The sequence below is a fragment of the Brassica napus genome, chromosome C3, assembly GCF_020379485.1.
Source record: "Brassica napus cultivar Da-Ae chromosome C3, Da-Ae, whole genome shotgun sequence".
Classification (NCBI taxonomy): Eukaryota; Viridiplantae; Streptophyta; class Magnoliopsida; order Brassicales; family Brassicaceae; genus Brassica; species Brassica napus.
Window position 1 is genome coordinate 5,282,295 of NC_063446.1, and position 22,337 is coordinate 5,304,631.

At 35.3% G+C, this 22,337-nt stretch overlaps 3 protein-coding genes and 2 long non-coding RNA genes across 9 annotated transcripts; 3 read left to right on the plus strand and 2 right to left on the minus strand.

Annotated features, from left to right (window-relative positions):
• Nucleotides 1–7,293: 7,293 nt before the first annotated feature.
• Nucleotides 7,294–10,777, plus strand: LOC111213331 (protein trichome birefringence-like 16). Of its 4 annotated transcripts, none has more exons than XM_048752121.1 (6): nucleotides 7,294–7,397; nucleotides 8,262–8,413; nucleotides 8,715–8,798; nucleotides 8,932–9,357; nucleotides 9,452–9,647; nucleotides 9,720–10,777. In XM_048752121.1, the coding sequence occupies exons 2-6, from the start codon at nucleotides 8,263–8,265 to the stop codon at nucleotides 10,546–10,548; spliced, it is 1,686 nt and encodes a 561-aa protein (XP_048608078.1). In that variant the 5' UTR covers nucleotides 7,294–7,397; nucleotide 8,262; the 3' UTR covers nucleotides 10,549–10,777. The 4 variants fall into 4 exon arrangements, with proteins under 4 accessions (XP_048608078.1, XP_022570785.2, XP_048608076.1 ...); XM_022715064.2 differs by having other exon boundaries at nucleotides 7,359–7,397; nucleotides 8,709–8,798; XM_048752119.1 differs by lacking the exon at nucleotides 7,294–7,397 and having other exon boundaries at nucleotides 7,431–8,413; nucleotides 8,709–8,798.
• A 571-nt stretch (nucleotides 10,778–11,348) lies between these two features.
• LOC106386993 (20 kDa chaperonin, chloroplastic) lies at nucleotides 11,349–13,188 on the plus strand. Of its 2 annotated transcripts, none has more exons than XM_048752123.1 (6): nucleotides 11,349–11,582; nucleotides 11,764–11,939; nucleotides 12,235–12,414; nucleotides 12,490–12,645; nucleotides 12,743–12,820; nucleotides 12,907–13,188. In XM_048752123.1, the coding sequence occupies exons 2-6, from the start codon at nucleotides 11,766–11,768 to the stop codon at nucleotides 13,078–13,080; spliced, it is 762 nt and encodes a 253-aa protein (XP_048608080.1). In that variant the 5' UTR covers nucleotides 11,349–11,582; nucleotides 11,764–11,765; the 3' UTR covers nucleotides 13,081–13,188. The 2 variants fall into 2 exon arrangements, with proteins under 2 accessions (XP_048608080.1, XP_048608081.1); XM_048752124.1 differs by having other exon boundaries at nucleotides 11,438–11,582; nucleotides 11,761–11,939.
• A 2,512-nt stretch (nucleotides 13,189–15,700) lies between these two features.
• On the minus strand, nucleotides 15,701–16,873 carry LOC106404624. The gene is made up of 3 exons (XR_007321139.1): nucleotides 16,505–16,873; nucleotides 16,058–16,243; nucleotides 15,701–15,963 (listed from the first exon to the last, which is right to left on the minus strand). It is a non-coding gene; the product is annotated as an uncharacterized LOC106404624 (long non-coding RNA).
• A 113-nt stretch (nucleotides 16,874–16,986) lies between these two features.
• Nucleotides 16,987–19,318, plus strand: LOC106386055. The gene is made up of 3 exons (XR_007321140.1): nucleotides 16,987–17,256; nucleotides 18,468–18,561; nucleotides 18,730–19,318. It is a non-coding gene; the product is annotated as an uncharacterized LOC106386055 (long non-coding RNA).
• A 548-nt stretch (nucleotides 19,319–19,866) lies between these two features.
• On the minus strand, nucleotides 19,867–20,732 carry LOC106385157 (pectinesterase inhibitor 3-like). Its single transcript, XM_013825113.3, has one exon. The coding sequence runs from the start codon at nucleotides 20,597–20,599 to the stop codon at nucleotides 19,985–19,987; it is 615 nt and encodes a 204-aa protein (XP_013680567.2). The 5' UTR covers nucleotides 20,600–20,732; the 3' UTR covers nucleotides 19,867–19,984.
• Between the last annotated feature and the right edge of the window lie 1,605 nt (nucleotides 20,733–22,337).

Genomic DNA, 22,337 nt, shown 5'->3' on the forward strand with positions numbered 1-22,337 from the left:
AGTACATTTGGAAATTAACCCTAACTTCAACCAAAATATTACAGAACATGCCACTGGCCTTAAATGTCATTTACCAACACTACAAAACCATTTTAATTCAATTCTCTTTTAACCAAATATCACAGCAAGTGTTTCCTTACACTAGTAGAAAAAATGCTTATAGATACGAAATGGTCACGAAGAAACGTGACTATTTTTTAGTTACTCACGAAATTATCACGAAGTAAAAAACGTGACTAAGAAAGTCACGAAATTTTTTAGTCACGAAATTGTTACGAAGTAAAAAACGTGACTAAAAAAATCACGAAATAGTCACGAAACTAAAAACGTGACTAAAAAAGTCACGAATTTGCCACGAAGTTTTCGTGACTATATGATACCCTAAACCCTAGATGGAGCTTTAAACCCTAAAATCTTCACACAAACCTAAAAACATAATATTTTAACCTCAAATCTTCAAAACTAAACTCATGATTTGTTGTTTTTCATAACTTAAACTCAAATCTTAAATCTAAACTCCAAACACTATATACACCTAACTATAAACCTCAAAATACGATATATATACTACATACCCTAGATTAAAAACCCTAAGCCTTAATTTTAAAATAACTTTTCAGTTATTACAATATTCTTAAAATCAATATCTACAAAGGATCAAAATTTTCAAATCTATTTTTCAAATCTTAATCGAAAACTTTAAACATATAACATATAAATCCTATTTCCTTTCATACCCTAAAGTATAAAAACTAACTTCTAAACTTTTAACTAATTTTAATTATAAAATATAATAATTAATATATATTGATAAAAACTAACTTCTAAAATTTTAACTAATTTTAATTATAAAATATAGTAATTAATATTCCAAAACTTAATTTAAAATCTTAAATATAAACCTCAAACCCTATATACCACTCTATTTCTTATATCTATACTCTAAATCTTATATTTAAGTTTTAAATATATTTTTCCAAACTTCAGTTTCAAATTTTAAACTAAACCCTATTTTATATCAAACACTAGACTCAATTTTGGACTTATGATGGAATTTTGGCACCAATTGCTCTTTTGAAGTTTATCATAAATATTATATATGTTAAAAACAAATTAGAATAGGAAATCAATGGAAAAAATAGGAAATCAAATACATAAGATCTGATTGGTCAACATAAAAGCAGCCTATCAGATCCAAGGGCTCGGATCATGTTCTATATAACCACATCCATTGATAAAAGTGAATCTAACGGACCAAAATGCACTAAAGTAAAAAACACACTTTTTCTTCTATCTCTTTCTTCCTTTCTCTCCTCTTAACTGTTCGTATCCCCTATCTCTCCATCCGTCTTCGTGAATCTAAACTGTCTCAACAACCAACACCATCACACACCATCACCTCCGACACCATTATCTCAATCTCCACCTCCTCATTCATCACTTCTCTACCTGATTACTCTTTTTATTTATTTTTTCTATAATCTCAGTGTTTTTTCTTTTTTCAGATGCAGATTAAAACAAGAAGAGGATATGAAACAGATCGGGGGGGGGGGGGGGGGGGGAGGAGGCAGAAGAAGCTTGACAGCAGAGGAGATAGAAGAAGCTTGATGGCGGTGGAGGCATAAGAAGCCTGACGGCGGAGAAGGCGTGGCGAGCATATCGGTTCGTCGGTTCAGCCGTAACACCGGTGGCTCTACCACCAGCAGACTCATCGCTTAACCCATGGCATCCAGAGCAGGTGGAGGTGTCGGTGTAAAATCTGATGGAGGTGTCGGTGGAGAAGCCGGTGGCGGAGCCGATGGTGGAGCGGTGGAGGCGTTGATATATATATATATGTATGTAATTTTCTGTAAATATATGTAATTATGTATATTACATAATTTGTGTTTTCTGAATTAAATTACTAAAAATTTATTTTTATTTTGTGTTTTTTTTTTAAATATTTTTTGCAGATAGTCACGTAAAGTCACAATAAAAAAACGTGACTGAGTAGATACAATTGTTTTTATGACTAATGTGACAATTATAGTCACGAATGAAACTGTGTCCAACATGTGACTATTTTAGTCACGAATTATCACGGTTAATTTTGGTCACGACCGTATAGACACATTTTTTTTTCGTGACTTTTCGTGTCTATGATGTCATATAGTCACGAAAAATGAGTCTCAGTCACGAAAATTACCGTGTCTATATCAAAGTTTTCTACTAGTGTAATTAACCAACTTTAACTCGGTTAATTTTTTGAAAGTCAGTCAATATATATCCATAATGTGGTAGACTGCTATTATAAACCATGTTTATCAAACCTATAAGATAAAATTATCATATATCAATTCAACTATATTTCATCTAATATTAATCAAGCGGGTACTTCAATTATGTACTCAGATCAAGAAATTTAATATTAGATAAATTTTTATTTGGTTGCATGTAAAAGATTTTCATATAAAACAGCATACATACATTTGGTTTGTATAACAACGTTTTTGATATTCTTTAGCAAAAAAAAAAAGTTTTAGATATTCCACATAAAATGTAATTCTTCAGTTATGTATTTTAATCTGTGGAATTTGGATCCGGTTTTCCGTATAAAAATTTCATAACTAACTGCATACATACATATGTTTGTATAACCACATTTTTAAGTTGACAAAAAACACGTTACTAATATTACTTAGCTGAACAAAATATTTCTAAAATACAACTTTTGGAATGTATACTCAACAGAATTTTCGATGCACACAATCTAAATCATTAATTTTGTAGAATCCTAAAATCAATGACACTCCAAATACGACTCCTATTTTTAAGCTACTACATTAACCAAATCGATATCAATCTTACCAACACAATTTGCATATTACTTTCAAACTTTTAAATGCAGTTTAATCAAATATGGAAATGTAAAAATACATTTATTAGTGTTACTTCAAAATATGTATATTCACTTTTCAAAAAGTGTAAATCATGTATGACTAAATATACGAATATTCTTTTTTTTAAACAACATCATAATCTATACCATTAAAGTAGGATCATTTTTAGGATTATGCCCCTGACTTTTTCAATTAATTACAAAAATTTCCATTACCTTTTCCAATTATTTTTAATGGTTTTCGGAAATTAAAAATCCAAAAAATTAGAAAGTAACATGTTTATGTCCAACTAAACAAAACAGCCTAATAATTTAAACAATTTATCCATCGTTTTTAAGCTCATTTCGTGTATGTCTACTAACCCATCTATATTCGTTTGTGTTCTAACCTTATACCCTAAAACTCTATTCAAGCCCTAACTCTATTCAAACCGTATTAACACCATCAAAAACTCATTGTCCAAAAAACTATACCAAATAAATTAAAATTTATTATAATGTCTATGTCTTATTTAAAATTTTCTTACATGAAGTTGCCGAAATATATTAAATATTATCTTTCAATAATATTAATTATACTATTAAAGTATAGGGTTAGCATATTTTGAAATCATTGGTTTTCAATGTTATTGACCTTTTAAACAACCAATAATATTTAAATAATTAAATATTTATATTTACCAAATTTGGTATATAAATATAAATATAAAACGTAATAAATAGAAACTCATATATTTTTGGATTCAAATCAAATAAATTCCAAGAATATTCTCTATAACATCCATTTTCGTAATTGCTACATACAATAAATTCAAAAGATAATATATAGAAACAAGATTTTCCGATTTAACTAAGTTGACTTGATGAACACGCAGAGAATATATTATGTTTAACATGGTAACTGAATTTTCCAAATACTAATATTAAAAGATAGAGATATTCGATAATAAAGAGAAGATCTCCCAACTTTCTCCCCAAGTTTCTCCTAAAACCTAAGCATTCTCTTTTGTCGGTTTTAGGATACTTAAACCTGTTTTGAGTTAGGTTATAGAAAGCAAAAGTTGGTCGTTGATTTGTAAACCCAATTTACCAGTAACTTTTCATGTAATTTTTGATCCTATAGGCTTTAAAGCTCAGTTTTTACTTTTGGTTGTTATTTTGTATTATAAATGTTAATTTTAAAATAAAAAACCTTGATAGTTTTCGGGAAGTTATTATATATTGTAAGAGTTTTAAATATAATTTATTTTCATTATTAAAATCAACTTCAATATAAATAGATTTATAAAAGATAAGAAATATTACTATGTAAGATACGGATTTCTCAATACAACGAAATCACAAGAATATTATATGTTAAATATTTAAATTTAGCCGATTTTGTTCTAAAAATACAAAAATGTGATTTTTAACCGTATTATCCAAAAAATAGGTACCGATCCAGCACCAAATTAAACTCGAAACTTTCGAGTTTTTAATATTTTTATCCCAATCAAACTGAGAGTTAAACTAATTAATCCGAACCAAACCTAAATTCACAAATAATCGAACGGTCTCTATATTTTTTAATTCGAAAGAAACAAAATAACAACCGAAACCGAAAACCAAAAAAAATAACAAATTACAGTCGAACTGAAAATTGAACGCACGTGCCTAAACATATTAGTGAACAAATAGATGGATTAATAAAATTTTCAACGAAAAATATCTCGCGTTTTGAAAGCGTGGGTCAAAATCTATTGATTAAAGTTTAGACCTGGAAAGATAAAAACATTAAAACGTTTTTCCAACCATACCACAAAGTGTATAACCTTTTATAGTTTGCCAATATAATAATGGGATGATACATATGATATAAGCTAGGCCCAACCTTTTTTTTTATAAAAAACATTAATCCTGATAAATGTTGATCAATGGTTCAAGCAAAGTTGCCTTGGAGTTTTCCTAAGATTTCCCGACTATAGGGGGGATTCTAACTACATCAGAAGCGATTTGACTTCTTGGAATCAATTGAAGGCAAGCTGGTCCATCGTAATGGAAACTATTGTAGTTTTTGTTACATGTGTGGTATGCTGTTGGTTATAAGTCGATTTAACTCTATATTTGGGGGGGAGATCAAATCAATTTTTCGATGAGATTTGATGACATACTAATATACTATATAGCATGTAAGATTTTTCAAATGCATGTTCTGCACGCGCACAAGTATGTCTATTACATTTCAAAATCACGACTACTTTAACACAACTGATTTTAGAAGGGACAAACCTGAAAATTTAAAGTCTTAAATTTGTAAGTGGCATAGATAATTAGTCACTAGCTAAAAAACTTAAAATTTATTTACTTGCAACCTCAATTAATACGCAAGTGTACCATATATTATTTGTTTGATGACAAATTGCCAATAATGAGTTATAAGTATTATAAATGGACTGACGAAGGAATCATACAAAATAATTGTGTAGGTACATTTGGTGTTGCTTTTGATATTTAGAAATATTCTTTTGATTATGTACTAATTAGGAGAGATCACTGATCTTGCGGATCTCCTATGGTTGCGTATATACACAGTGGCGGCCCTGAGGAAAAGCATTACAAGCACTCGTTTCCAGTCCACAAAAAATATTTGCATAAATCAGTTTTTTTTTATAAAAAAATTATCTACAAAATTTATAAAAGTGGCCAATCTTTTTAAAACTGCTTGTGCTCTTTTTCATTTCAGGACCGGTACTGTGATATACATCTTTGTATCAATGAACCAAATTAACAGTGTCTTCAGTTTTTTCTTTTCACACTAATCAATCATTAAAACTCATATAGTTACTTACGTTTTAGAATCGTGTTCTTAAACAAGAAAAAACAAGAAAGATAGGTAACCAATCGCAACAAGTTACGTCTTAGAATCATTTTCGTTTTAGCAACATGTTATTTGTCTCTGTCGCTCGCTCATGTGTAATGTGTTTCCCCATATATGTTGGTACAACAGATACAACATAGTGGAGCAGTACTAGTTTTGTCTATATTTAGTAGTGAAATCACTTTGATTCATTAAATACAAGTGTAATATATCAAAGATGTATATTATGTGGTGCCACTACCAGTGAAAGAAAACCGAGTTTTACAGCTGGCCTTGTTTTCTCTTTCACATGAATGATAAGAACACCCACTTATTGTTGTTATACTTTTATTCTAATCTCGATCGTTAATTACATTTTTTTTCCTTTACCAACTTGCGGCGTTTTGTGGTCTTTTGGCTTATATAAGCCAAAATGTGTTACTATTTTTTATTAGGACCATGTGATTTCCAGATCATCCAAGTGTAGAATAAATTCTGTAGTGAGCAGGTTTTTCAGTATACAGTTTTGGCAACTTTATTCTCGAATAAACCAGTGGATCAACAGTTTAGTTCGAATTGATTATTTGCAAACTGTTGAGATTTGAACAATAGAATATCAAATTTATGACTGATATACTTAATAAATGCGCCCAATCCCATGCATATCCATAAATCTTTACAACAGCTGAAGTTTATTCCATCAAACTCATCAAGGATTGTGCTTGTATGATAAGTAAGATCTTTAAATCTAGAGCACATAAAATAGACACCAAAATTCTAAAACTAAAGAGAGTATTAAATGTTCTTTGACATCTTTCGTTGCCAGCAGTTATGAAGGACCTTCCAGTGACATCTTTATAATACTTTTTGTGTTATCTTTAGGAATATAATTACAGCATATAGCTTCTTCAAAAAAAAAAGCAACTCTCAAAATCTTTCCACAAATGAAAGAAGTGAAGTTTGCTGAATACCATAAGAAAATTGAGGGACGTACTGCTTCATGTTTTCGAGGCGGGAAGGCTTTAAATAAATATCTGCTCTAAGCAGATCCACATGTATTTTTTGGGCCTTTTTGGGCTATTTGAGTGATGAACTCACTGATGGTTTAACTTTATTTATAAAATCATATTATTTGTTTACTAATCAGTGATGATCATTTTTTGCTAAAAATGTAAATATCATTTCAAGAGATGAAAATAAGGTGTTACAATAAGTTGTTGATAAACCGTAACACCTAAGGTAATTGGTTCCACGGTAAAAAAAGGGTAAAAAACGTGGAAGCAAACGACAATCGGTAAAACCCAAAACTTCAACTCGTAAGTATCAGTAAAAGTTAGATGGCTCATCCAGAGGTTAGTCAGATTCAACAAAGTTAGTGATCGAAGTGTTTTGTGAAATTTGAACGAACTACTCAACATTTTAATGACACGTGGATGTTGGATTTTGACAAAACAAGTTTCCCAAGCAATTACAGAACAAAGAAACTTTTATTATAAGTCACTAAAATACGATTCCACGACCGACGAGTCATTATTAAGGTTATTATATATATACGACCACGTCGAAAGCTTTGTCTTCTTCTTCTCTTATTTGAATTTGATATTCGATTTGTCCTAACGTAGCTTCCTCTACACGCCTCTCGGATTCCATCATCGCCGACATCAAGCAACCCAGAGATTCCAGGTATTTTCTCGATCTTATATACAGTTTATGCTCCACGCTTCGCTCGTTTCGATCTGATCTACTCGTTTCGTCTCTCATAAAACTGTATATGGAAAAGTTTCCTTTCGTGTTGCCGGGTGTTAATGTGAATCTCCTTAATTAGTAATATTGAGGAGAGATTAGTTTAGTTGCTTTCTGACTTGGGGATCAAAAGATCAAACCTTTCTTGTTCTGTAGTATTGCCTCATTCTCTATAACTTTGACTGAATCAACCAATTCAATTAATGTGTGTTTTCTTTACCAGTTTTAGTTTGTATGGAACAGTGTTTTGGTAGGTGGGATTTGCTAATTTAGCTATTTGTGTATATGATTTACCCATCAAATTTGACTCTTAAATGATTAAACTTTTTTTTTTGACCAAAAAATGATTAAACTTTTCTTTCTGGATGCACTTTTGGTGTCTCCTGTTATGGGATCAGTGTGCAAGGATGTGTTTTTTTCTTCTATTGCTAAAAGTGCATCCAGAAAGTTTTCTTGATCTTATATGGTTTGACAAGGAATCTACTACTAATGAGATGTAAGTTGGTGATCACACTGAACATCGAGTTAGCTGGACATATTAAGGCTTCTTGATCTATAGTGTGAATGAAAGTTTCTCTGGAACGCCTGAGAAGCATATGACCCTCCATAGAAATAGGTAGACATCTCCTAGTTGATTGTAGCTTCTATTTTTGGCTGACATGTGTATGTAACTAAGCAGTCTAAAGCTGATAAGACAAGTGTTTTGATGGGTGGTGATGTGATTTTTATCATCTTTCTTGTAATCTCTTGTTAGGTTGACAGAATGAAATCTAGAACAGCTCATTTATTGGAATTTTTTTTTAGGATGAAAAGAGGAGCTCTTAAACGGAGTGCTAGGCATATCTCTGTTGTACTTGTTGTGCTTGTTTGTGCAACCGTCGGCATATGGACATGGGATAGTAATCCAACCACGGCCTTTCTTCCACCTGAAAGTCGAATTTTAAAGCTGGAAACAGGTTTAACCATGACGCTAAAACTCCTCTTTCTACCACATACTGTTATGTCGTTTCAATGCTGGAACAATGCTACATTGATTCTGTATGACACTAAAATATTTGAAATCTAGTTTCTCCTGTTTATGTTTCATCAGTCTAAAAATCTCTTTGGCAACAAAAATGTCAATATTTTTCTTTGTTCACTTGTAGTTTCTCCTGTTTATATTTCATAAAATTAATATAGATATTCTTGAAACTAATAGTACAGTTAGATCCTGGGGTGTATATATATATATATGACTGAGTTCTTTGTCAGTTGCAGAAGAAAAGGCTGAGAAAATACCTACGGCACAGAATACTGAAACTAAAGATAGCTACTCATCAGCTACACCCTTTGTAAACAAAGGTAAATTTCAATCATTTACAACAGCTCTGTGATGCATCTTGTAATCTGCTCAAAGTTTTTTTTTCTTAAAACTTTTTGTGATTTTACTAAGCTTGGCATAGCTTTATTCCCTTTCCCGGTTTTTCTATTACAGAGCAAAACAAAGAGGATCAGACCGATAATAAAGATACAGAACAAAAACAGAAACAAGTGGAAGAAGTTAGTGTCAGTGAGACGAATCAAGGGAAACCATCACCTATTGAAGAAAAGCACCTAGAGCGAGTGGAACATGAGGTTATTGTAAGTGAGCCAAAACATCAGAAGACACCAACTAGTGAAGAAAAAAATCTAGAACAAATAGAACATGAAGTTATTGCAAGTGAGCCGAAACATCAGAACACACCAACTAGTGAAGAAAATAAACTAAAACAGGTGACACAAGAGGTTTTCGTTGGTGAGGCCGAACCAAATACAACACATATTGAAAACACTACTTCAGATCCAGAGAATAAAACTCTTGCAACAGAAGAAGCCAAGAAAGATAATGGTAGTACTTCAACCGCTTCCATCGTCAATCAAGGTAGAGGGCAAAGTATCTTACGAGCGTTCATTATTCTGCATATTAGTTCAAGTCTCTAAACCGTCTTGATGCTGTCTCATTGTGAATATAACAGCTTGCAATTACGCAAAAGGGAAATGGGTTGTGGACAAGCACCGTCCTTTGTATTCAGGACGTCGTTGCAAACCGTGGCTTGCCTCTATGTGGGCGTGCAGGTTAATGCAACGCAAAGACTTCGCCTTCGAAAGGCTAAGATGGCAACCTAAAGACTGCTCTATGGAAAACTTTGAGGCTTCCAAGTTCTTGAGAAGGTAAAAAAAAAAAAATTCTGTGGTAAGCCAAGTGTTCCCATCAAGACCTTAATTCTCAAATGCCCCTCTCAGGATGCAGGACAAGACCCTAGCCTTCGTTGGAGACTCGTTAGGAAGACAACAGTTTCAATCCATGATGTGTATGATCACAGGAGGCAAGCAAAGACTCAATGTCCACGACGTGGGACCAGAGTTTGGATTCATAACTCCCAGAGGCGGAGCTCGTCCCGGTGGATGGGCTTATAGATTCCAAGAAACCAACACAACGGTCCTATACCACTGGTCATCAACCCTCTGCGACATACAACCGATCAAAATCTCCAACCCTTTAACCGAACACGCCATGCATCTAGATCGCCCACCTGCGTTCTTACGCAATTACCTTCACAAGATCGATGTCTTGGTGATGAACACGGGCCACCACTGGAACCGAGGGAAGCTCAACGGCAACAGATGGGTGATGCACGTGAACGGCGTCCCCAACGCTAACAGGAAGCTAGCCGCTCTTGGCGACGCCAAGAACTTCACGATCCACAGCACTGTGAGTTGGGTTAGCTCACAGCTCACTAACCATCCGGGTCTTAAGGCCTTCTACAGAAGCCTCTCCCCGAGACATTTTGTGGGAGGGGAGTGGAACACGGGAGGGAGCTGTAATAACACGACGCCAATGTCTATCGGGAAAGAGGTTTTGCAAGAGGAGTCTAGTGATTACAGCGCGGGACATGCGGTCAAAGGTACGGGGGTTAAGCTTTTGGACGTAACGGCGTTGTCTGGTGTTAGAGACGAAGGGCATATATCGAGGTTTGGTGTCTCGGCTTCGAGAGGAGGTCAGGATTGTCTCCATTGGTGCTTGCCTGGTGTTCCTGATACGTGGAATGAGATCCTTTTCGCAATGATATAATGTTTTTGCATCAGCAGAGAAAGGGGTTGTGAGCCTTTTTGATAGCTTTTTATACAACATTGAGGTAGTAGGGCCTGAGATGTAAGTTATAGTATTTATTCTGGTACAGGACTTACAGGTAAACAACCATACCCTGGCTTTGTCAGACCATGTTTACAGAACAGAACCTAACTCAACTTTTTGTCCTTTTTGAGTCGATTAATAGAAATTTTTGGAAATTTATGTTCTGGAAATCTGTTTTTGTTACTGTGTTCTCTGAACGTTTTGTCACCCTTGCCTTCTCAACCCTCACAAACAAACAATGTCAATTGTATTTTGGTTTGAAGAAATTGGATTGGTTAAACTTTTTTTAGTTAATTCCGGTTTGTACATAAACAATGGTTCCTTTTTATTCGAACACTATATTAAAGATGGACTAATTCAGTTACAATCAGAGAGATACTGGACGATAAACTCATAAATTAACATAACTAAAACATAACGAAAAATATAGGTGGCTAAAAAGAGAGGAAACCTTCAGAAAATTTTCACTTGTAATATTAGAGTCCACGTTCAGAGAAAACATACATAAGTAGAAAACAACAATGAAAATTCCAACCAAAATTTTGAGAGCAGTTGAAAACCTGTCTTAGTTCTTCCGATGTTGCAGTGAGGTGCATGGAGGCTGTCGGAGTAGAAACAATGGTTCCCTTATTATATTTTACCAAAAGTTTCATAATTTTGGCTTATAGTGGACTAATGGTTAATTTCTCTGAAAATAATTGTTTTTATGCGGTTACTGTGACGTTTATACTAAGCAACAACAACAGTTAGAATATGTTTGCGTGACGAAAGAAAACATAGAAAGTGTGCTAAGAGGATTAGGTAACGCCCCGACCCGAACCGACCGGTTTAACCCACCCACCCGGTAGAGCGTTCTAGATAGAGTTCTCTTCCTCGCAATAAAAAGAGACAGTCGTGTGTGTTTCCAGTCTATCCATCTCTTCTGCAATTCTTAGGGTTTTACTCTCCAAAGTCACATTCTTATCCTCAAGGTATGAATCTCTTTCTCTCTGCTCTCTTATACGGTTCTTATACGGTTCACAACTAGAATTGACCATAAAGGTCTCAACTTTGGGCGGAGAAAGTAATAAGTTATTGGGTTTTGCGGAGAACTAGGCAAATCTGGGTCGAATCTGACTAACTGAAAGTTTTATTTGTTTTGACTGATAGCAGAAATGGCGGCGACACAACTAACAGCATCACCAGTGACTGTCTCAGCCAGGAGTTTAGCCTCGCTGGAAGGTCTCAGAGCTTCGAGTCCCAAGTTTGGAACTTTGAAACCAGGCACCCTTAAGCAGAGCCAGTTCCGTTCTTTGGTTGTCAGAGCTGCTTCGGTCGTTGCTCCTAAGGTACTACTTGTTCAATTCTATGTTTTTGATTCGTAGTTTCGTCTTAGTTGGTGTGAACGAACATGTGTAACTTATCTGAATGTTTTATTGCTGTTTCCTATAGCTCTGTCTCTTGTATTATCTCAATCCTCTACATGAAGTCTGAAAAAAAAAAAAACTTAGCTTTAGATGCTTAGCTTTTAACATTGCAACCTTGGTTTGTAACTTAATGGTAGCCTTGTTAGATATTTGGATAGGTTCATTCTCCTTTAGTTATGAATTATAAGTTTTGTTTTGTTTCTTGTGTTGTTTACAGTATACTTCAATTAAACCATTGGGAGATAGAGTTTTGGTGAAGATCAAGGAGGCAGAGGAGAAGACTATGGGAGGTATCTTACTTCCATCTACTGCTCAATCAAAACCTCAAGGAGGTGAAGTCGTTGCTGTGGGCGAAGGAAGAACTATTGGGAAGAACAAAATCGACATCACTGTCCCTGTAAGACACCCCCTCAAGCCGCTCTTTCTTTGTTTGCTTCGTTTCGTGCTAATATTACATTTCTTCCTGGTGCAGACTGGAGCACAAATCATTTACTCCAAGTACGCAGGAACTGAGGTGGAGTTCAACGATGAGAAGCATCTCATTCTCAAGGAAGATGACATTGTTGGTCTTCTTGAGACAGAGGACATCAAAGATCTCAAGCCCTTGAACGACCGAGTCTTCATTAAGGTTCGCGTCTTGTGCTTATCTCAGTAATCTCATTGCTTGTGCATGCAAGAATATTGATAATCAGAGGAAGCTTTTGTTTTGAAATTTGTGGGTTTAGGTTGCTGAGGCAGAGGAGAAAACAGCTGGAGGGTTGTTGCTAACTGAGACTACCAAAGAGAAGCCTTCTATTGGCACGGTAAGCACACATTGATATCATCATATACACTTCAAGACACTCATCAAGTGTCAACTGTACATAATATCCTATTTGCTTATTGGCAGGTGATAGCAGTTGGACCAGGTACTCTAGATGAGGAAGGTAAGGTTCAGCCACTATCGATATCGACTGGAAGCACAGTACTTTACTCCAAGTATGCAGGTAACGACTTCAAGGGCAAAGATGGTTCAAACTACATTGCCCTGAGAGCTTCAGATGTGATGGCTATCCTTTCTTAGTTTATTATATCTTTGTGAACCTGCAATTTGTATCCCCAATTGTGGAATTTTTTTCCATAAACGGCCTGAGAACATAATCTGAAATTAAGACTTGAGTTTGATTCTTCATACCAAGTTACTTTTGTTAACTTAGTTGAACCTCACCTGATGAAATATGCTCTGAACACAGTTTACAAATTCCCTGCAAAAATCCAAAGTTTCAAAAGCTATAAAAAAGGAATGGAACTTTCAAATGGTCTTATGTTGAAGAATGTGATAGCTCTCTACTTACTCCCATGGATCATCACCGACAAGAAGTATATCTTTTTCATGATCAATGTAGTTACGCACACAAGTTTCCTGTCTGATGTTAGCGAATCTTCAAGCTGTCCTTGGATCCCAAACGTACGTGCAAGATCATGCCTCAGCTCATCATAACCTCTAACCTCTAACCTCTGTAACGGTTGACGTCTATTGATCTCCCCAACTGAACCTTGCTTTTGCACCTGTCAGATAATGTTAAATTTGATTCAAAATAAAATATACATTGTTACATACTTACATTGGCTCTAATTGTTGTTTAGTTACATGAGCTGTTTTGCAAAATCTATTTCACAGTGGACTTGGATTAGTCAACCTCTATAACGTCCCGACCGCCCACGGCTAATGGGCCACCCACGCTCGTTTTCTCAGTCCGTGGGCCCCATCCTGTCTGACGGGCGGTACTCTATTTTTCCAAGGTCCGAAGGTCTTGTTTACTGACTCTACAATTACCACATGACATTTTTCGTGTTTTGGTCTCACTCACACGGTATCGCGAATCACTTTCCGCTAGGTCATCCATTCTTACATTACTCCAACTCAAGCACGCTTAACTCTGGAGTTCTAAATGGATGTGTGACGGAAAAAGGTAAGTCGACCTTGGTGATATAGATAGTCAAATCAATCATCTTAAGCCTTTTCATATATCACAATTCGGGATGTTATAATTCACTCTCTCTCAAAGAACGCAACATCTTCGTTGCACCCCACGACATGTCTCAAGACGCTTCTCGAGTCAGAACCGGGATGGCTAATCAGCTCTGATACCACTTGTAACGCTCCGACCGTCCACGGCTAATGGCCATTCACCCCCACTCTCTCAGTCCGGGGGCTCCATCCCGTTCCAACAGGCGGTGCGTTAATTTTCCAAGGCCCGAAATCATTGTTTGCTGACCCTACAATCACCACATAACTTTTTCTCGTGTTTTGGCCGCACTCACACGGTATCGCGAATCACTTCTCGATAGGTCACTCATCCTTCCACTACTCCAGCTTAAGCACGCTTAACTCTAGAGTTCTTAACGGATGTACGACGGAAAAAGTAAGGCGACTTTGGTGACATAAATAGCGATATTAATCTTTCTATGACCATGTTCAACTAGTTGTTATAAACCATGTTCAATAGTTAAGTACGGTTTATGCGTTTTTAATAACAAATAAAAAGGGGTAAATTTTTCTAGTCTCGACTAGGACCGCCGATAACGTTGAATCGACCCTGGTTAGTTATATTAAGGTGGTGGACCTTGCACCAGTGGGTAAAATGATGTAATATGTTCGGGTGCATGATGGTGTTGCATCTTTGTAGGTATTTATGTTACTTTGCGGCACTAACTAGTAGTGTTTAATTAGTATTAGTATGATTGATTTTTGTCCTAATGACAGATAAATTTGGAAGCATCATCATCTAAACTCATGTCATATAGCAAGTTATCCAATTCATGATTTTCTCCTCTATTATTGACCATATTTGTCAGTTCAAATTAGGCTTTGAACAAGGCATATTTCAATGGGGACAATTATCTAACAAACATAAATTACATGGGTCAATATGCTAAGTTTCGTAACATTTTTCCAGTTATTTTATTCAAAATACAAGTAAAATTTGTTTTTATATGAAAATCCACATGGGTCAGAGACAACTCTCACAAGTCACAAAGCACTAGCTCCACCACTGATTTCAATAAACAAACATATAGTTATGCAAAATCAAAACCATGCAAGTATATGATTTTTTTCAATCGTTCACGTACGTGAGCCGAGGTTTCCTCTTGAAGCTTATTATTGTATCTAAATATTCATGCCGCAGGCCCGTTGCCTTTAAATTCGATAGTTAGCAAAAATTGCGTATAAGAGCAGCTCCAACGTTTATAAGAAGTTTTTAACTTAAAAAAAAATATCATAAAGATATTAAAGAAAATGAACAAAAAATCTTAAACTAAGGAAGTTTAGAACTGATTGAAACATTAAAGCAACACATGTTTCTAGAGTTAGAGTTTCTAGAGTTAGAGTTGAAATAATTAAAATATTAATTTTTTTTTAAACCCCTCATAGTATTTACTGATAATGTTGCTCTAAGAGCATCATTATCGCAAGTTCTTATGGATGTTTCTTAGGGTAATTAGTAATTAAAAAAATAGATATTAAGATAAGGAACAGTTCTTAATTAGGGGAAGTAAGAGCATCATTATCCCACATACTCTAAATGGGTCACTTATTTTTTTTTTAATACTTTTAAAATGCAAAAGTGAATTAAGAGATTGAACTAAGAGACCCAAAAATTTATGTGCTCCAATGCAAGTCTCTTAATCAAGGGTTTTTAAAAAAAAATAAGTTTTTTTATTAAGAAGTAAAAACTTATATGTTAAGGTCAAGCAAAGAAGCAACTATATTTACATCAGAAGAGGGAGAACAAAGCAACATACGATTCTAGGCGGAAGCGCAAGATCAGCTCCAGTCCGTGACATGATAATATGAGAATACAAGGGAGTACAAGAAAGACAAGTGACTCCAATGCTCCACTCTTTAACTTCTACACAAGAGTGCAAGTGACTCCAATGCCTTTTCACAGAACCAATAAACATCCTGGTCACAAGTAAAACTCATTTCAGGATTCAAATTTGGAGGTAAAGTTGAACTAAACATTGAAAGCATGAGAACTATATATAAACATTCATACCTCCACGGAACATCACCAACAAGCATCCAAGTAGTTCTCCAAAGTCTCATCATTGTCTTCCAAATCATCTCCACCGGTAAAGACAATGATCATATAGTCAAAGATTTTGCTGCCGAAAAGTGTTTGCAAGTGATAGAGAACAAACTGCTCCATCATGTCTCCACCCACTATCTGCTTTTTCTTTTCCTGTAGAAAACAATGAAATATTCGTTGGTGGCTTAAAGGGTTGAAGCAAAGTTCTGACCTTTGACAGAGTAATTAGAAAATTAAAGTAACAATGACGATCGCAAGAACTTTACAAACCCAAACTCTCAAGTTTCCAATAGAATATTACTTGCTCGCAAAGAGGAATTAAACATCAAAGCATAACAGAACTACAGAACTACAGAATCAACAGATCAGACGACAATAGATGGAGTAAGAAAGAGAAGATAGAAGGTTACTTACTTGCTTAAAAATAGGAGAGATGAAGCCACGATAGATATTCTAGATCACACAAAAGCCACAAAATCAGAAGGTGATGACGACGAACAAGAAGAATAATCATCAGCGTGAGAAACCTCTACAATCTCGATACCCTTTTCGACCTAGGCTCAACCTAAGACGAAGCTCGAGACCTTTCTCTGTCGGAGAAGAAGAGCGAGAATCGCGCAGAGAGATTAATTTATTTGGAGATTTGATTGCAAGGGAAGGTGAGAGATGGATTGAATTCGAAGCAAAGTTTGCGACTTTGATCGAGAGAGAAAGGTTTCGAGAGAGAGAAATAACAGAACCAAACGACGACAAGTGTCCATTAAGAACCGTCCCTTGCTTCCCCTAAATAAGAAACGTCCCTTGTATTAATTTGTGTTTTTGATTTTGTTTTAAATGAAAATTAACATAAGAGACCCATTAAGAGCCTGCAATAATGATGCTCTAAGAAGCGTCTCTTGTTGGACACGTGCTGATAGGAAAAGAAAACGGTGCTTTCCTCGACGAAGCAAACACGTCTTCTTCCTCGTTGGACCACTGAAGCTCATCATCGGTTTCCTCTTCTTCTACGTCGCTAACGACGTCAATTTCGCAACTAGGTTCGTCCCTGATTTCCGCAAAAGTGAGGAGGTCTTGGCGCTTGGCGGAGAAGTTGTTGTGCGACGGCACAGAGACGGCCTCGAGAACCAGTCGGCCGTTTTCATCTCAATCTCTCTCGCATCGAAGAGGTATGTATTAAAAGCTTGATTCTTTCTCTGTTTCTGCATGTGGGGTTTCAATGGAAGATTGATCAAAAAAAGGACGTGACTTTGGCTTTGTTTTGATGTTGTCGGTGGTGGGTTATGAAGATCGTTTTTTTTGAGAAAATGTGCAAGTCTTGATCTTGGTGTGATTTGCTTGTTAAGATTCAATTACATTGGCTCTCTGAATGCTCTGTGTTTGTTTGATTCTTAATGCTTACTATGCGCGGGTATTCGTTTTTGTTTAGCAAAAAAATATTTATCTTATATAAATGGTAATATATATTTTTAAATTTTATATATATTAAATAATTATTTAATATATTTTTAAACACAATAATTTTACTATTTATAATGAATAATTTTATTTTATTTTTCGATCCGTTAACCGTTAAAACCATATTTTTAAAATATAACCCGTGTGTCCGTGCAAATGTATTTTTTATGGATCAAAAATAAAATGTAAAATAAAATTGTTATCTGTGGTTATATTTGGTTTATACGATCAAATAATTCAATATATTATTTACAATTTTTTTTTATATTATGTATTTTATAACACTTTTATGTTGTTTTAGACATAGTTAGTATACCAAAATAAAAAAGATCACCAACCCGTAATAATAAAATCTTGTTATATTTTTGACATTGATTAAGTATAATTTATTGTTTAGCTAGATTATAGAAAATATTTTTTAAATAAGTAATACATAATTTGTTGTACTTCATTTTAGGAAAATGCATTAATTAAATTGTAAAAGACAAGAATACTGAAAGGTAGGTGATTATTATTTCAATGGCATATGATTGTAAATAATTTGAAAAACTAAGGGTTAATTTATATTTGTACTTCTGTTTTAATAGATTAGATACATCAGTTTTTTTGGCTTTACAGAAACAAAGTGTTACTTGCAGCAGTTTATGTTGTGTAATAAGATAGATTTGTTGTCAGCTTTGAAACTTTTATGCCTTTTGATATTTAAAAAAAATTTAAGGGACATTGAAGATGTTGTCTTTACTTGTTTGATTTCAACTGATACTCTTGTAATTGGTCTTTTTTGCTAATTGAACATGTTAGCTTCTAACTTTAGGTTAAAAGTTTTATAATTTGCTTAAACTCTCTGTCTTTCACTGATCAAACCTAGTTCGAGCTGTGAGTTGCGTATATGATATTGATTCTCAGACGTTTTGTTGTGCAGATAAAGGTTGCTTTTGGAGGTGTGGAGCATGTTAGTCAGCAGCCTCCGCGTCAACCTGAGCAGACAGGAACCTCAAGTGCTCTTGCTCTCCCTGGTATTGTGTTTCATATCACCTGTTTTTCTTTAGTTGAATTGGTTATGTGAAGATGCTACGTTTACTCGTTCTTAGTATCTTTCCTTTGTTCTTCTTATGTTGACACTCTTTTTGGTTGAATGACCATTTAAAAATCTTACTTGCACTCTTGCTTTGCATCTTCTGCAGGTTATTTTCCCATATGAAAAAGAGTTTGTTAGAGCATCAGCATTAGTGAACCCCATCAAAGGGGTTCACAAAGTATTTTTTTATTATTATTTTTTTTCTGTTTGATTTTTGTTTTTTTTTTAAAAAAAAAAATTTATTAATCGGACCAATCGCGGGCCGCCACGTGTCGTGGGGTCCGCGCTACAGTGATGATCCGGGTTCAGTGCAGTGAACTCCCAAGAGGTTCATTGTTTTTGTTTATTTTAATATATTTTTTTTTCGAAAACTGCGTGAACTCCATGGGGAGTTCACTGATGCATCAGATGCTCTTAGATATTTTAACTGGGACAATCCAGAGTTGGCTCCATGTGGACTCATAAACTGTGGAAACATGTTTGTGCTGATCTGGTTGATTGAGTTGCTTTACTTGCTTATGTTTCCTCCCCTTTGAATATGTATTTCTTTTTTCAGTTGTTTAGCGAATGTGATTCTACAATGCCTATTATGGACACGTCCTCTTGTTGCATACCTACTAGAGAGAGGACACATGAGTGAATGTAGAATTCTGTCTTTTGTTAATCAATGCTTCAAACTCGTTCGTTTGGTTTTCTTTATGCCCTTTCAACTTTGGTTTCCTATGTTTTGTTTGACAGGCGCGACGATTGGTGCTTCTTCTGTAAATTTGAAACCTATGTCGAGAGAACGAGCCAAAGCCGATTCCCTTTTTCACCGGTAAACAATGTTTACATTTTTTTTTTAAGAACTCCTAGATAAGAGATTCTCATTGAAGCACAAAAATGTTGGTGTCTCTTAACTAGGTCTCTTATGTAAATTTAATACTTAAAAAAATATTAAGAGACCCAAAATAGATTTTTGGATTAATGATGCTCTAAGAGTTTGCTTACAAAAAATTATTTATATGAATAATTTCCGCTACGTCAGTTTGTACTACTTTGTATATATGATTTTCGTTTTAGTTTATCAATCTTTTAAATTCCTATTTTCAGTTTCATGTGAAGACAAAATCACATGCAAGCGAATCCGAACGGAACCACATAATACGATATAGTGACATAGCGAACCAAAAAATTAAACATTTATATAATATAGGATATAGTTATATACCATTATCAGAACTACTAAAAATGACAATGCATGTAATTTCAAAAACTCTTTTCTTTATAGTTTATATAGAGGATAACTTGTAATTAAACACACGCGAATAAAAGTTAACAAAATCACAACAGTCCATTAGGCCAAGTGCATTATTATAACATCAAGGACGTACGACGTGGGGCTTGCCACGTTTATCATCTAGCTGGTTGATCATGTAAAGCGCGTTGCTCGTAACCCTCGCCACTTTCGTCATCCACTCCTTCACCTCCGACTTGATCTCACCGTCGATCCCTTGAAACCCATCGAGACACGTGTCGTCATCAGTCAACGCAGCACTCGCCCACGTCTGCGCGTTGCTCATCTGCCACCTGAACTCGTTCACCGAACCACCCGAGATGCGGAGATGCTTCAAAGCGCCTAGCGTGCGGCTCAGCTCGTCCACCGAGTCTCCAATCATCTCCACGCAGTCCACAACCGCCGGTTTCTCCCGTTTCTTCCCCACGGTTTCTCGCACCGCCGCGAGTTTTTTCGCAGCGGCTTTAGCGTGGGAGAGACTTATTTTAACGGCGGCTTGAGCTAGCTCACGACGGTTTGTGATGGTCGGACCGGAGTAAGTAGACAGCGTACGGATGCATAGCGATGGATAGCTAGCGTGCATGCAAGAGGAATGTACAATATCTTCTCCAGCAGCATTATTAGATCCATCTCCGGTGGTGGTGGCTACAATGACAGCGGCGAAAATGGCGGCGAGAAAGAGCTTCTGTGGAGGAGCCATTGTTTCTCTCGGTTTAAACTGGAAAGAGACGAGACACAGTTATCTATGTATATGAAACAGGCGAGTTGTGTCTTGTGACCAGTTGGTAAGAGGCGAGTTGTGTCTAGTGACCAGTTGGTAAGAATTTAAAGTACGTAGGTCCTTGTATGAACATATTTATGGTTTATTACTTAATTACCCTCACTCTATGGACGTGTGTACGTGCATTATATAAGGGTAGCATGGTGAATACATCACCTTATGATTATGGGCAAAATCTGGAAAATAAATGCACCGCAAATTACAGAAATATAGCGAGTCTAGCGACAAACGAATGACTGTCCAGTCCAATTCATGTAACATGTGAATGGTTTTTTTTTTTCTTTGAATGAATAACATGTGAATGATTATTATGGTCTAATATATAAAAAATTTATGACTAATATATATGTGTAACGATTCAAAAAGATCAAAAGTTGTGAAATTATTGGCCGACTGGTCACCTGAGGCCAATTATATTTAAAGAGGTTTCAGAATATTGGACCCACATTTGTTATGAGTTGACGAAAGTGGTTTCAGAGACAATATTTATCTGCCAGTTATTTTGCTCGACACTAAGTATCATTTCAGGATAAATTTACTATTAAAGTACAATTTTAAAACGAATTAAACTTAGTACAGATCAATTCAAAAATCATACATTCTGAAAATGAGTTTGATAACAAACAGCTTCTTTAACTATCGACATTCAATTGGTAATCAAATAACACCGAACTAAGCAAAAGTTTTGCCTCCAATCATTTTTCTTTTTTGTTAAAGTTGTCTCTAGTAATTCAATTTGTGAAGCCCAACGAAAGAAAAAGGTGAAGATACCCAATTGAACAAGAATGACCACTTAACAGAAAATGTCCAGTCTTCGTATGTTTTTGTTTTTCTAGAGATCCATTTATACATCAAGATCAATGTGTGAATGCATAATTTTAGCCATTGTTGAATCCTAAATCCGGTAACGGGTAATTAGAATATCAAAAAAGTGTTCAAAGGAGATTAAGAAAGGCCAAAGATTTCGTTTATTGAAGTGTTTAGGCAAAACAGAAGAGAAATACAAAGAAAAACTCGTCGTTCTAAAGATGAACTCGAGATTGATTCTTTCTACTTTATCTCTCTATCGCCCGTCCTCCTCTTCATTGAATGCTCCCCTCTATTTATACTTGCTCGGATATACCTTTTTCACTTCGTAGTAGTTGTATGTTAGGAAGTTGGTTCGACACTCATCATCACCCTATTACTTGCGTAGGTTTCCTAACTATAATCGGCGGTCGGTGCAGCCTATGCGTCCTAGGCTCATGTTTCCTGCGTGCGCCGCGGATGTCCTTTTCAGGATGGGCCTTTCTTGGATTTCTTTTCTGATGCCCAACTTGCGAATGGGCCAACGGCCCATCCTCCAACAGCCATGGTAGCATGTTTGATCTTGTGCATCACGATGAGCTCCATGTTTGCTTCGACCTCGACATCTCTCAACACAATGTGTAGTAGCCAAGTTACAGGGATAAAATTTTAACTGGTTATAAGTTGAATTAGGAGGTGTGTTCTAAGTAGTCAATTTGGCTCTAAATTGTAAAGAGAAAATGGAATTGATGGAACAAAGATAAATGGTATATACTGAATGAGTATGAAAAAAGAATAAATGTATTCTATTCTTTGTTTTAACCACGTAGATTTTATTAAGTTGTAAACAGATAATACAAAAAGTTAATTA

Bases quoted from the DNA above. Each gene is read 5' to 3' on its own strand.
- LOC111213331 (XM_048752119.1), top strand. From the start codon at position 8,221: ATGAAATCTAGAACAGCTCATTTATTGGAATTTTTTTTTAGGATGAAA. The intron at 8,414-8,708 runs GTTTAACCATGA...GTTCTTTGTCAG, and splicing joins AATTTTAAAGCTGGAAACAG to TTGCAGAAGAAAAGGCTGAG. The intron at 9,648-9,719 runs GTAAAAAAAAAA...TGCCCCTCTCAG, and splicing joins GCTTCCAAGTTCTTGAGAAG to GATGCAGGACAAGACCCTAG.
- LOC106386993 (XM_048752123.1), top strand. From the start codon at position 11,766: ATGGCGGCGACACAACTAACAGCATCACCAGTGACTGTCTCAGCCAGG. The intron at 12,415-12,489 runs GTAAGACACCCC...TTCCTGGTGCAG, and splicing joins AAATCGACATCACTGTCCCT to ACTGGAGCACAAATCATTTA. The intron at 12,821-12,906 runs GTAAGCACACAT...GCTTATTGGCAG, and splicing joins AGAAGCCTTCTATTGGCACG to GTGATAGCAGTTGGACCAGG.
- LOC106385157 (XM_013825113.3), bottom strand. From the start codon at position 20,599: ATGGCTCCTCCACAGAAGCTCTTTCTCGCCGCCATTTTCGCCGCTGTC.